The following is a 16,180-nucleotide window of genomic DNA, read 5'->3' on the forward strand; positions in this document are numbered from 1 at the left end:
ACTACATCTGAAGTACATTTTTAACTTTTTTTCTGTAACAAACGCCAGATGGTGCTGATTTTATACAACTTTGAAAGTTAAGCAACACGCGACAGATAATCAATTTAGGAAAAAAGTAAATAAATATTTTGCTTAATTAACAAATTGTTCCTGAATATCTGTCCGGGAAATAATATTTATATAAAGAATAAAGCAAATTCCCGGGCGGGAAATCCCGGAAATGACCCTCCTCTGCAAGTATTGAAGAAAACCTACTAAAATTTTATGCATTACAAAATTATCCAAAATTTCGAAGAAAACAATTGATTTGATCTCTTCAAATGTGGAGAAGTATAAATCAGTGTTTCCTATCCCGCTTCTTCTTTCTCCACCACTTTACTAACTTGGCCTGTGCCGCGCACAATTACGCCAGTTTCCGCTGCGTGCGTGACATGTAACAGAGGTTAGGTCTTTTCTACAGCTGTCACCTTGTCTTAAAACGTCAAAAATTTATGTTATATTGGGTCGTAGTACTAAATAACAAGAAATAAAAAAAAGTCACGTTTGGTCACGCGGCAAAAAGGTTGAGAAACGCAGGTATAAATCACTTTTAATAAAAATTTGGTAAAAATATCAATAAATTGTAAACGCAAAGTATTATATAAGGAGGAAGGACGATAATTAATTATGTAATATATAGAAAATAACAATATTAACGAATTACTTAAATAATCATGTAATCGAATGTAAAGAAACATGATTGTTGTGCAACTGGAAGATGAAATATCAGCATGAAAAAATTGAGCAATGCATTGTTCGAAGATTTCTTAATTTCAAACAATATAATGAACATATTTGTACTGCAATAATATATTAATTGGGGTATAATTCGAGTAAATCCATGTAGGTGAAAATCAATTAAAAGTTTTTTCTGCTTTGCGTGCACGAAACAGCGGTTATATCAGAACAATAAAAACAATCTCGAGAAATACGCTTATGTAATGCAATAACAATTATTGAATAGCCACCAATAGCAAGAATGATGATGATAAAATCACCCCGCAATTAGTGAAGCAGAATTCTCACATCGAGGAAACAATGCTGCTGTGTGGGGGAATGTGCATCTGTTGCTTCCGCATTTTCAATCGCGGCCCAACTTCATCGACCCCTTGTATATATATATTCCTTCATCGGCAGTAGTATATTATTTCCGTCTTCTTTTCATTTCATTTTCCTTTTTCCACCTTCTCAAAAACGCACACGGCAACTTATTAAATCGGTCGTGGTATATCGTGCTCCATGCGATTCGTGAAAGGTTGCAACTTGGAATCTACAGTTCAATCATGAAACAAACTTGTATGAACATTTTGATTTATGCCAGAGCTTGTCCCATATTTCAGTTTTATCTTCTTTCTTTTTTATTTTACTAAATGTCACATTACTTCTTCATGCATATCTGTGACAGGTTTAATGACAACTTACTGGTTCTAAGCAGGCTATCGTGTATAAAACTCCAAAATAATGATAGATTAAACTTGAGAATAACTTCATTTAAGATGGGTTTCATAAATTGTTCTCCTTCATATAATTTCAATGAAAAATTAAAATCATAGTAATCAGGGAGATAATTTGAAGTGAAAATGCTAAAATATTTACAATTATGTTTTTGATGCAAATATAATAATAGCAGTTTGTCTTCAAGTTTTTACTAAAAATAAATTTATAACAATTTCAATGTAAGTGCATGATGTTATCAAACTAATTTAAAATCCTTCTTGAGATTACTTTTGCAACTTAAAAGTTGATTACATTAATAAAACTGAGTACATTCTTATAAACACTGCAATGTATAATTTAAAACTATAAAATAGTAATGAGATTATTTACCATTATAAATATTTAAAAAAAACTTGCAGAAATCTGTACTGCATGCACTTAAATAATTATCGTTATTTAATTTGTGATGTACGATAGCAGATTTTAAACTTTTGCGCCAAGAGTCTTTTTAGTATCAAGGCTCTCAAATTAAATTTAATATCCTTTTTGATTACTTTGACATTAAAACGTTAATTATACCCATAAACTGGTTAATATTGTTCCTAGTATATCTATTAAAATATTCAAGTTGTTCCTATTTTTTGAATTTTGTAATTGTTATTTTTTAATAAATTCAGTATGGAATTTGGAATCAGTTTCGTAATGAAAGACTAAAATATTATTTAAATATAGTACGCTATCATACTTAGTTTCTATGCTTGAATTAATGGAATAATATGAAACTTTTAGCAGGTTTTTATATAATAAATAGTTGAAAAGTGATTCAGCTTGAGCGAGATTGCAGCCCAAATGGATAGCAGGTGTTCACGTTGCAGGAGAGAATAGAGTCGGCGGAAGCCCGTACCCATTTTATTTTTCACGTTGTTCATTACATTTTCGCTCCCGTCACCATTTCACGGCGGCAACAAAGTTTATAAAATCTGGTATCGCGCGCTTCGACGTCGAATATAAAAGGGCATTGTGTTTATGGGTAGACAGTGAAAGCGAGAGAGAGAGACTTGTCATCGGAACAAAAGACGCGCCGTCTGAATTTCCGTGCATAAATGGTAAATAATATTGCGGAGATAAACATTTATTCACTCACCCGTTGGGTAAATGCGCCGGCATCGTTTGAAGCCTCCGGGCGTACAGAGCGTTTCCACCCTCCGACATGTAGCCGTCGCATATATCACCCCGGCATTGCGATGGATTACGGAGAACTTCACCGTCCGATAGGTAGCCGTTGGTTAGGGAGGAGATCTCGCAGTAGTCGGCGTTTCCACCATCAGGTTGCACTCTGGGGTAGTGTCTGGATCGGGCTGGGAGAGTTAGGGTGCTGCAGTAGCCTCTGAGGAGAGGCCTCATGGGTTCTACGTCTCCTAACGTGTCCTCTTCCGGGAGTTGCGCGGGATCTCTGTTCAAGATTTTGATTTCCGGCTTCGGTGCTTCCGTGATGTACTCCAAGGGGTCCTTGCGGTTGGGGATGAGGTTGTGGTGTTCCGATCCGCTCTCGCTGGATGGTTTGTAGATGACGGAACTCTCGGAGGAGTTGCTGTGCTGTCCAGTAGAAGCGCTGTGGCTGCTCTCCGATAAAGGGTTGTGGAGATCGTTCTTCATAGGCGACACAATACCGATGGCAGGTTTCGTTAGTGGTGGAGTCATGCTTGCTTGGGAACTCTCCCTCGATGGAGCTGTCGACGGGGACTTCATCGCTGCAGGGGATTTATCTTCGCGAGGCGGTTTCGTCGTGCCTTTGACGGCGGCAGTGGGCTTGGGGATGCCCGTACTTGGCGTCTGCAGAGTGGGCATCGCAGGTCCTTGGGTCTTGGCGCCCACGTCTTTGTTGGACGCAGCCGACACTTTTACTTTGGGCTCCTGCAGCTTCGACGCAGACAGACTGGCCACTTTGTGTGCGTGCTTCTCGACTTCGATCTTCGTCGGTTTCTGATTGCCGACCTCCTTCTTGTTGGCGCTGGGGCTGCTCTTGGTGGGGGCGTTCTTCGTGGGTCGCTGCTGCTTGATGCGGCTATTGTTGCGCACCGGCTTGATGTCCGCACTCGGCTCCAGGCTAATGCTGCTGTCCGACCGTTCGCTCCTCGCAGAAGACACGCCGCTCGAGCTGCTCGTCCTTTTGCCAGTGGTTGACGCGGATTGAGGCTGTCTATTGCTATCACCGGATTTGAAGAGCTTCAGCTTGTCCAACATCGAGTTCTTGTTTTGCGGTGGCGGCGTCTGGTAGGGACTGCTGACGGTAACAGTTGTCGTCGGTGGAGCTCTTGGAATCATGGATAAAGCCGGACTGGAGGCCCTGCTCGAACCGGCCACCGGTCTCACCTTGTCTGGGGCACATCTCCTCGATGGTAGGGCCGAACCTGGCAATGGTATGCTCGTGCCCCCTTTATGCGGGATCGCAGTTGATCTGAAACGATAACAAACAGTGGTTGTAGTGTTTACCTACTTATGTTACCCAGATCCGAATCCAGGATATAATTGCATTAACTTAAAGTGTATTTTTGTATATTTGTGCAATAACTTTTACTAATCATATATAAAAATTATCTCCGTCGAATTTCTTCAATTCTTGACTCTTGATTTGAAATAATACAAGTATCAAATTTAATCTGATTCACTTTACATTACATGAAATTTTAAATTATTTCTATCTGAAATTTAATTCATAGCCAACCCTGCGCACCCCTTAAAATAAACTGTACTTGTTGCGATAAGAAAAACCACTTATCGCCACAAACGAGTGAACGTCGTTCGCTTCCCCTCAGTTTCATGGTAACCCCTGAATAAGCATCACTGTTTACAAACACCAATTTTATATTCCGCGGTCTAGAAAACCACTACGAACAAGACGTAAATATACACGCGTATATTCGAACAGAGTTCACCACTGTCGGGTCTTTAAAAAATTCATATAAATACGAGGGGAATATTTTATTTGTATTCGGCTTTCAACTGATCTGACAGCTTGTAAAGTAAACATTTGGGAAAGAAATTCTAAAAAAAAAGTTCCTTTACATGACTGAACCACTGAATATGTTATGTAATTTTATATGATACTTTATTTTATGTATTTTCTATTTTTTGTTAAAGTTACATACATTTTTTTTTTTCCAAAAGATATTTTCAGTACTATTGATTATATAATGTTTACAATAAATATTGTTTCTGTTATTATTATATCAAAATCTAATTGCTTTCACTATTTCTAATCACCAATAATAAGTGATTAATTAAGTATATAATATGATCTAATCAATTTCTACATATTTGAAATTTGATAAAAGTTAAGCAATTTGTATTATTTGAAAGGGCGATTTTCACATTATGTTGTTGTACACCTAAGAGTATATCAAAAGTTTCTCACACAAGGTGACAGCTGTCATTTCATTACCCATTAAAAAAATAAAATCTGTGAATGCATTAGATAATTTAATTTAATAACCTTAATTTATAGAAAATCGACTGAAAAACAATATTACGAGATTGAATTTATTTTACTATAAATTATTACAAAATTTAGTGGAAAATAATCTCGCGTTAGTTTATTAAATATTTAATTAAAATAAATTATTTTTATGTTAACAATCAATCATTCTTTGAACTCTAATTACTTCAATTTTGTTAATTAATTTTCATGTCCACTAGTGAAGCATTAGGAATCGCTTTATGTAACTGGAAATACCCAGTATATATTTTTTTTAGGGGAAATCGCACGCTGAAGCTGACACAGTGAAAGGGTCTACCAAAAAAAAAATATATGAAAGGGAACAGGATCGTGAGGGCGTTCAAATATTCTTTAGCAACGGCTGTCACTAGTCTGCGTCGCTGCTGATGACTCATATGGTTCGATACTAGACGCCATTCACACAATAAACCGAATTCCTTCTCTGTTCGTTTCAGAGAATCACTTCATTTCGAAGAAGCTAAAGGGCATTTCGAGACAGCTCACACATCAAGCATCTCAGCGTTACGTTTCTCGGTAATTATCGCTGCGATAACCGGAAGAGTGGATAATTCAATTAACTAATCACTAAACACTTTATCGCTCACCATTCGAACGAATCGGTGTGGTCTTATCGCCACCCGTCCAAAAGCTGGACAAGCCAGATTACTAATACAAGACTTACGCTTATATAATAATCACTCCTCGTGCATTTCTTTTCGAACGTTAAAATTAATTACTATGTGCGTAATTATAAAAGGCAAACAAAAGGCAATTTCATTTTAATTCATTCCTCACTATTGAACTTCCTTTGTAACGGGTCATTTAAGTTTTGACCGCTGCGTATGCATCATAAACTTATTAAGCATTCAATTTCGATTTCATTGAAATGACGATTTTTGTTTGTTCGTCGAGTGGAAAATAAATATCGAAATTAAACAGTGGTACTAAAAATAAAATTTGTATTGAATCGTTTTTCATTGTTGATTTTTTTTTAATATGTGCATGAATGTATAGTTTCAAACGGTGTGATCAGATTTTAGACTATCGAATTACGTGAAAGGCGGTGAGGGGAAACGAGGGTCTTACCCTAGTCGGAATATTGAATAGGGTCCACTCGGACTTTTTAATAGTATGGAATTAAGCCTTTCACCATTATTTTCCTTCGTTTAGTTGAAGCGCGCGTGACTCTCCTGGGTCCAAGAACTCCCCCTTCTTTCCTATGCACAATTGGAAATTCTCCAATGCACAAAAGATACTTTGCACAAATGCTTGCATTCATTCATAGAGCGTTTTATTCAATTAAAAACCATTATTATAACAGAAAATATTAAACTTTTAAAAAATAAAAATACTGGAAAATCATTAATAATTCCCGAAATTGTAGTTCTAGTTAATATGTCTTCATATTTTATTTACTAAAATTGATTGTTGTTCCAAGAATGTAATGATAGTAGTACAATTGAATTATCTCTCATCAAATACTATAATGATCGATTTAACCAATATCTACTGCTTATTGGAAATCAAGTTTCAATATTAATTTACTTATTTTAATTGTAACTATAGTATATAGAAACTTGCTCATATTCAAAATATTAATAATAAAATTTATTTAATAAAAATGAGAATATTTACAAAAATTAACTATTAACAAAAAGAAAATGAATTATTGGAATAGTCTTTCTCAAATCTAACATAAATTCAATATATTTTTTATAAAAGAGAATTTAATATAATGAACAATAAAATAGCAAATTGACATAATCTAAAAATCATAAAAGGAAAACTGTTAAAGAAAGCAATGAAAAAAAAAGTTTAGCAGTTTGAATGTCACATGTATTTACTTGTTTTATTGTTTATAAATCGATTGAATTAATAAATAAATATTATTCATTTAATAAACACGACAAACCTCGAATAACACGGTAAAACAAAATAAAACGGATCTTCGTATAACACGGTCAAAATTTCACGACACTCTTGTTAAAAACGGTACTTCAATTGCATGTATTCTTTGCATATTTTTTTTCACAGCATTACCTTTCAGCGTTGAGCTAAAGTTAGGAACATATTTTAAAATAAAAATCTGGAACCGAATGTACATTTGTATATGGATCTAATAACACGTTTTTTTTTTAATAGCACGAAACTAAATAATCGAGTTTTTTTATTTTATTTATAAATTTTTGCTTCTTGCAAATATTATATAAAAAATATGATTGTGTAACAAATATTTCTTCCATTTTATAAATATCCCTTCAATAGAAATATTTTTTTAAAATTTTTAATTATTTAATTTTTTTTTATTAATGTCAAAAGTTTACTAAGAAATACAATTTTATATTAATTTGAATCATTTTTTTAGTGCAAATATACAGCAAATATTTAATTTTCGGTTAATGATATTGATTTAAATCTTAAGTTTTTTTGTTTGTTTAAATGAATAAAATTGTTTTTAAAAAATGTGACACTTTTATGTACTTAAAGGCGAAACTTGTTTTTCTTAGGAATTTTGCAGGCGTTTGGTTCACGCAATTTCATATTGTTTAGTCAAATGTAAAGGAAGACAGGAATCTTATAGCAACAACAACAAAATAACAGAAATATTCTAAGTTTGTGCAATCTATTTTTGAAACACCCTGTGTATGTGCAAACAGAGGGCAACCCTCGGCGCCGTTTGATGTAGGGAAACAGGAGGGTCCGTTTACAAATCGAATCACGACTAAATAAATACACCGAACGCGGCTTTGAAGAGTTTCAGAGTATCGCGCCGCTGCCGAGCTTCTGGTGATTGTTGTTAACAGCGCGAAAGGCGAATTGGAAAGCGAAGACAAGAGAAGAGATGCTGTTTGGATGTGTGGGTGAGGATCGTTGGAGGCGAAGAGAATTGTTGCAAAATAGATGCAGAGACAGACACACACCTTCGCACGTCCGGAGAGTTGGGCAAGGATCGGGATTTCCTTGTTGCCGAAGAGCCGCTGTTACCCATGGCGGATCCTTTGCCGCACTGCTGGAAGTTGGGCACATCCAACCAAATATACAGATACACACACACGCACGCCGGGGCCAACTGCTAACTACACTACTGCATGCACTCTTCTCTCGCCCGAACGCCCTTTCTCTTCTTCGCAGACCCGTCCTTCCGTCTGTCCTCCTCTGCCACGACTCTGCTCTTGCATGTAGCAGCAACAGCAGCATACAGCCACCACCGCCAAACACCCCAAACAACAATGGGTGAACGTCATCTCTGTCCCCCTCTGCACACTCTCTTTCTACCCATGCACACGCTCTCTCCCCCTTTCGATGCGATAGCAACCGTAGCTTCATCCAGACATTCATCCCCCATGATCCCACCTCATTTGCATACCAAACGGTCATTACATGACATTGCATGCACCTCTTCGAAGACTTCTTCATGTGAACACAAAGAGATTTCAATGATGGATAGCCGCGCTCGATTGACTCCCTAAACCCCGCTAAACCACCTTAAGCACTTAAAACTCTTCTACACAAAAAAAGGACCATCTGCAGCATTTTATATCAACTTGTACAAATGTAATGACAGTCAACAAACATTAATAGTAATAACAAGAATAAATCAATTTATGTTTTGCATAACGTTTGTTTACAAATAAATACAATTAAAAAGATTAACTTCATATATAATATTTTTTAAAGACTTATATTCATGACTCATACTAATCTAATAACAGACATATACAGGAATTGTATAAAAAGTAAAAATTACGATTTCAGTTATCAATAAACAGATTGATAACAAATGTAACTAGAAAAACATTAAAACTAATAAATTTTGATAAATTAAGAATGTTAAGCATCTTGTAATTCTGATACTACTTGGAACAAGAAGAAACTAATAATAAAGTATGCTCAAGGTGACTGTACTTTAGTATATCCGCAGGATTAGATTTTTGTATGCAATATCTTAACAAGACATTCATTCATAAATATAGAATGGAGGAATTTAATAGTTTATCAAAAAGTGTAAATTATATTAATTATGAAATCTGTATGAATGAAATTAAACATTGATTTCTTGTTATGTCAAACAAATTATAAATACTAATTTCTGTGATAATTTCATAAATTGTGTTATCTTGATCTCGCACACAATTATTTTAGAATACTGTAGTATCTGTTTTAGAAGCTATCAATTATATTCGACTATCGACCATAATACTATATTCATTAACAACAACAAATCGTTTATATTCATTACTTTATGGTAGTTTACAGATTTATTTTAATTCTATATGAAGTAAAAGGTAGATAAATTGACAATTGTTAGTTTAAACGTTTGAAGGAAAGATTGAGTGGACTATTTAAATTCAAGATTTTTGTTTGGGATTTATCTAAATTGTTAGGTTTTAGATGGTTAACATATAAATAGGTTCGGATGTAAAGGATTATTGTAGAGTTATGGTAAGGATTTTGGGTTTGTCATGTAGGAGGGGTAGCTGTGTCTTATTGAATACATTATTTGCTTGTCTTAGTTTAAAGATATGTTTGATATTTCATAGAAAAATAAATCTAATAATTTTTACTGTTCAGTTTATAACTTACGAATTTTGAATTTGTTAGTAGATTTTCCTCTTATTTTTTGACTACAGACTTGAGAATTAATTGAATATTATATAACAACTTTTTTTTCTGACACAACATAAATAAGTTAATTAAACAGTTAATAAAAACATGAAAGTACTTAAGCTTAATATGTTCTAATATTAATATTATAAAAGCGGTAAGTCTACAGAATTGAATTCACAAAATCGAAACACCTGTTCTAAAAAAAATATAAGTGAAATATATTTTAACAGTTAAATTTACTTCTTTAACGGTTCACTTATTTATTTAATTACACAAAAAAATACATTTCATAATAACCGATGCCCCGCATGGAAATAAATCGGTGCCATCAATTACTAAATTGACATAAAACATGATAGTTTATTTATTATTTTATATATTTTAAGTGCCGTTAAAACTGTTAGTAAATAAAAAGTAGATGTGAACAAAGAAAAAATATTTAGGATAAGAGTTATGTCACTTGAACAAGTTTCCTTATTTGGTAAGTATAATATTTGAAGGGCAGAACGTCCTATGGTCAATAGCCCTTTGTAGCACATCAATTTGTTTTTATTTTAACATTTGAAAACTATTATAACATGAGTTGTGTATACCACACGTATCTTTAAAAACTACTTTGTAATCATTACGTAATGTTGACATTTGACATTTATAAACTGTCAATTTGACAGTAAACTTGAGATTATGTAATTGTATCCAAGGAAGCAAAACAAAAATAATTGTTTTATATAAAACTAAGACCCACTAGAAACATATAGAGTATTACTAATAAGTCAATAAAAACTGAAAGTTAGTATATAAAAATAGAATTAGGGTGGCCAGATGTACTAAATTTGTTACGGACAACCGTATTTTCAGAACCTTTTATAACCGAATTCTACAACAAAACAATCTGTTATAGCCCGAATTCATATACTAATTTCAAAATACGCAAACTTTTGCAAAGCCAATTCAAATTATTTTAAAACTTTTGGAAACCATCAAAATATTTATTGCAACTTCATTGTGTATATCTTTCGTGACGGAAGTTCCGTCATTACTCTGCGTTAGAATGAAATTAGTTTGCGTTCAACTTTGTTATAACACCATTCACTGTTGCCAATTCCGTAGAATGTGCAAAGTTACAATCATTGTCCTCATCGTCCCCTCAACAAGAACCAATCAACCTTCTAGCCTCGTCCAAAACTCAGACCCATTCCCAACGTTGCAAGTACAATTAGGCTTCGGGTATAATTGAGATAAACGTGCGTTAGCTGCAACCCTCTCGCACTTTAATTAGCTTCGAAAGGGGGAGCTCCAAGAGCGTATTGTTCATATCGCAAAACCGGCTTTGAAAGGTTTCCAAGTTTTTTTTTTATGTGTGCGTTAGGGAAAAGATGAGCGGAGATATTATTGCCTTCCATCAATTTAATTCAGAAACCGAAGAAAATGATGATGAGGATCGTGATAACCGCATGTCCCTGGAGGAACTTTCCGCAATATCATCTAAGCCCTTTTGGAACTTTAAAGCCTATTCGATTTCCTATCTCTGATTTATTAGCTCAGATTCACTCAGCTCCACCCCAGGCCAATTCTGAATAAATATTAACGGCCTCGCTTTATCCCCTTTATAGTGCTTTTATTGTACAATTGGCATAATTTTCTATGCGGTTGTCATAAATTGAATTCCAAACGATTCCAAATTGAATCACCGAGCTTTGCATCGGCGTACATTGCGCCACCTGCTGCACAACGCGTTAATTACATCAATTGGAGTTGCTTGTGTTGCCTACATAAAAGTAAACTTCAGGATTTTCAGGATTATCTTAATTACACAGGCTTAGTGTATTACGGCTGATAAAAGCTACCACGAACAAAAATCTTAATAACACTTGCTTTATAATTTCTTGTGTTATTTAGTTATGTTCATTTCTTTAATATGAGTTGAATTATTGTAGTTTACAAAATATATAACAATATATACAAAATATAAACTATATTTGTGCATATAAAAACTACGATGAATTTGGTATAAACCTCCAAATATTAACATGATATTTATATGCAGTAGAAGCTGGTTGTAACGCGTCTTTTATAACGCGTATTTGGAAATACCGCGGTTTTTTTTTAACACATATAAGCATTTCAAGGTAAATTGAATGATCTTAAAAGAAATAAAGAATATAACATTTACTACTGAATGATTCTATTCTCAAAAAATATTTAACCAGCAAAAAATAACTGATTTTTTGTGAATGTGTTATTTGTTAAAATTATTAAGAATCGTTATATTTTCGTTTCTAAATGTATGTGATAACAAGTGCGCCCTCTATATTCATATAATATAAAACATATATCAACATTAGTTATCTTTACCAAAGATAATTTGATTAAAAAATCGTATTTATTATAGATTATTTGTATTTTCGAGTATATTCTGAAACGAAAATTCTATTTTGTCTTATTACTACTTTATGTCTATATTAAATTTTGTTATTTGAAAGTATTAACAATCTTCACCAATTATGTCTTATATGAACTAATTAATAAATTTTGTATTAATTTATGTCGTATTTTTTATTTAAATATTAGATTGTATCACAATACATGAAATGAATTTCCTTGTCTTTTAAACACCTTAAAGAAAACAATAGACTTCGCGTTTGAATTCGAAATATTACAAATAAGTTTCTAATAAAAATTAATTATCAAATATTAAACATAAAAAACTTTTGCTTTGTTGCTAATTACAAAGATGGATTAAAAATCAATTAAAAGCAACAAAACTTAATTTAAATTTATGTATATGTAACGTTATGTGTGAATTTGGAATCTGTACTAAGTTATGTACATGTAACGTGACGTGCGACTATGGAATCTCTACTAAGTTATGTAACGTTATGTGCAACTTTGGAATTTTCACTACGTTATGTAAATGTAATGTGACGTGCAACTTTGGAATCTGTACTAAGTTATGTAATGTGACATGCAACTTTGGAATCTGTACTAAGTTATGTAATGTGACATGCAACTTTGGAATCTGCACTACGTTATGTAAATGTAACGTGACGTGCGACTTTGGAATCTGTACTAAGTTATGTACATGTAATGTGACTTGCGAATTTGATATCTGTATTAAGTTATGTGCGACTTTGGAATCTGTACTAAGATATGTGCATGTAACGTGACGTGCGACTGGGGTATCTGCACTAAGTTATGTAACGTTATGTGCGACTTTCAAATCTGTACTAAGTTATGTACATGTAACGCGACGTGCGACTTTGGTTGCCTATGATGAAATACTGCAAACGGTGTCCGGACCGTGAGAAATCGGACGCTTGGAGTTCTTAAATCAATGCGCTCCATATTTCACGGGTCCAGATGTTCCCTCAATATAAAGAAAAATTTATATCTGCAATTTCCCGTCTTTTCTATCCCGTCCGTTATTTCACCCTTGAAATATCTCCCTAATTGAACGCAAAAGGGGGCGTAATTCATATCAATGAAAAACTCATTTTTCTAAAAAGGAATAATAAAAAAAATTGGAGCGCTCCCCAAACTCGATTGATGATTTATGACTGAACCGATTAAGTATTGCATTCTAATTTGAATATTTCCAATAAGAAACAAAAGAAAACAGATGTTGTTTTTTTTGTGAGCGACGAGGAACCACGGATAAAAAGGAAAATGATTGATGCGCTGCAATACAATGTAACGGTTCTTTTCTTCTGCTCATCGAGAAAGGAGAACCCCTTTCCTTTTTGAGATCGTCTGGATATCAAGAATTAAAGTAAATTTAGTTTGATCATAAAGTGGCAAGATAAAAACAAAGAAAGTAGTTTTTAATGCACTTTGTTAACGACCAGGACTGGCTTGCTCGGCTATTTATAACGTTCAATTGGCCATTTCAATTCGCTAGTTGAATTAATGAGTAAAACAATGAAACTTGATAGCGTTTTGTTTCAGACTGCTTCGCATTTGTCTTGGTAACATTTCGCGTTTTGAGATTGTGACAAATCTCAAAATGTGTATGATTCATTATAAATCGCACTTTTCTTAAGAAAATCATATTTATTTCAGTATTAAAATCACTATTACAGTTTAAATATTTAATTGAAAAATTTGTATCATTCAGTATAGTCAGAAATAAATAATCAAGGAAAACTCAATAATAAGTATAATATTCAAAATAATGTGATGCTAAAGTATGGAAAACTTCTTGGAAATAATACCAATACAAGAAAATTCTATAATAACAGTAAGATTACCTATTCTAAAAGTCTACTGTCGTTTTACTATTGAGTTAATGTTGTAAAGACGTATACAAGGAAATACGAAGCGCATATTCATGGTCACCAATGTCGAAAGGAAAGTAAATAAAGCTTAGAGGTTAAGAAAATAATATTGAAGTACTAAACAGTTTTAACAAGAATTCAATAAGCCATGAAATGATATAATTCATAATAGTAATTGTTTTGTAATTTTTGTCTTGGTCAATAATTACTTCATGTTTGACATTACTGTCACCATGTACGTCATAAACGAAATATGACAAAAATGGGAAATTTATCAGTTGTACCAACAATAAAGTAGTTATTTTGCAGATAATGAAATTGTATACTAGTGTATATATCATACAATACAAACTTATAAAGTAGTTGGAAATCATATATTTATCACATAACAAAAAAGTACTGTTGACGCAACATTTTTTACTTTGTCCACTAATAAATGTTGCGATTTAAAGTAAGCTGATGGCTCTAATATCTGAACTATATGGATAAATGAAACTGTATTATTTCTGAATAAATTTAAACAGATTATAATTAATTTGTAAATATTATGTTGTATCCACACTATGGGAGACATACATATTTGTCAGATGTACCAACTATTATTGGTTATCCGATGACAGTGAAATTTGGTACAGCTGACAGTTTTATGACTCAAATTGTAAATAGTGTGAATGCACCATGAACAAGAAAAAGTTTATTACTTATACAAAATGGAAATAATAATTCTACACAAAAAGTTAGATCAGTGAATTTGTGTTTGGTTTAAAAACAAAAGTTGTTGTCGTATTTTTCAATTCCCGAGCGCTTCGAAAATATGGATTTTTGTTTCGCAAACAGTCGTACATAACATTGTATTTTCATAATTGGAATTAATATGCGCGGTGCGAAAAGTCGCAGGCGGAAAATGTAGTGGGGGAGAGCATAATTCAGAAATTCGCGACGTGTTTCGAATCATGCGAGAGTGCGGAACGTAATAAAAGCAGTCACTTTTCGGGTGTATGTGAGGGGGAGGCGGCAGGCGATAAATTTGCGACGCGGAAAGCTGTTCCAAAAATATTTATCTGCCCCCGGGGGATTCCCCGATGGAAATGATTAGGGGTGGCGCGGCGTTTGAACTCGGGATAGTCTGGTTGCATACCTGTTGGGAGTCATCTCTGATTGCTGCTGGTTGTTTTGTTGCTGTTGGGCCCTTTGCTTCGTCGCTTGTTTATGTCTGGATAGGGCGAAGAATAAGGCGAGGATGGCTTTCAGCCGTCCATCCCGGAGGTCCTGTCCGGACACGCTTTCGACGCCGGAGACATGCTGAGCTTGCAGCACGCCAAGGCACAAGTTGATATTATCCAACTGAAAATGAAACAAAAATACATGTTTTTAATACTTATATCCACTTGTACTACAATTATATAACATAATATATTGTCAACTTATTAATAAAACAAAATAAAGTAACTTGTATCAAATATTATTAACAATTGAGTCAGTTAAAGACACACATGAAAATCTCCATTGAAACAATACAAAAATAATTATATTTTACTTATTTCATATTTTTTGTATATTAAATACGGATTTAAATTTTCAGTGGGAGCTGCACTCAACTTTTCGGACAGAATTACCAAATATCTTAACTAGTTTACCTGGAAGCAAATTGTATTATTATTTCTTTGACATTATGCTTAATAAGTTCGTAGGATGACATATAGATGGTGCGTGTATTGACAAATTCATATTTGAGTTTTAGGAAGTACCAACCTTCAGACGACTCCTGTCAAAATTGCATGGTAATCTGACGTTTAGTTCATAAGTTACAGTGGTTTTAGTGACGCTACTTTTGTAATTTTCAAACCAATGAATCTGAATTTCGTGTTTTGATGGGAAAGCTAACTCCCTAAAGATATCAGAAGGCAGTGTATTCACCATTTTGCACGAACATTTGTTCCGTGTCACAAGTCGATCAAAACGATGGCAAAAATGTACGAATTGCACTTTGAATTGCTTCCCCATCCACTCTATTCTACAGATCTGGCTCCCAGCAACTACTACATATTTGCAGATCTAAAAAAAATGTTCAAGGTAAAGAGATTTTGCTCCAATGAAGAAGTGATTGCCGAAACTGAAACGTATTTTGAGGGCAAAGATAAATCGTTCTACAAGAAAGCTATCGAAATGTTTGAGAAGCGTTGAAATGAATGTATCACTCTTGAAGAAGAACTATGTTGATGAATCAAGTCAAATATTGACCAAAAGTTGTTGTTTTATTATAGTTATAGTAATTTGTTGAATAAAAAATAAAAGAAGTAAAACTTGACATGAAACATGACCTATA

General features: G+C 33.6%; 1 protein-coding gene across 1 annotated transcript in view; it reads right to left on the reverse strand.

Annotated features, from left to right (window-relative positions):
• The window catches only part of LOC108566461 (protein sickie-like), a 59,323-nt gene extending 44,234 nt beyond the window's left edge, over positions 1 to 15,089 (reverse strand). Inside the window, exons 1-2 of the mRNA XM_017926349.1 lie at positions 14,993 to 15,089; positions 2,621 to 3,934 (exon numbers count right to left, since the gene is read on the reverse strand). Of these exons, the coding sequence (XP_017781838.1) occupies positions 2,621 to 3,934; positions 14,993 to 15,006 (1,328 nt within the window). The 5' untranslated portion in view covers positions 15,007 to 15,089. The remainder of the gene's footprint in view (positions 1 to 2,620; positions 3,935 to 14,992) is intronic.
• Between the last annotated feature and the right edge of the window lie 1,091 nt (positions 15,090 to 16,180).

This window comes from Nicrophorus vespilloides, unplaced genomic scaffold (assembly GCF_001412225.1).
Source record: "Nicrophorus vespilloides isolate i.1.1-1 unplaced genomic scaffold, Nicve_v1.0, whole genome shotgun sequence".
Classification (NCBI taxonomy): domain Eukaryota; kingdom Metazoa; phylum Arthropoda; class Insecta; order Coleoptera; family Silphidae; genus Nicrophorus; species Nicrophorus vespilloides.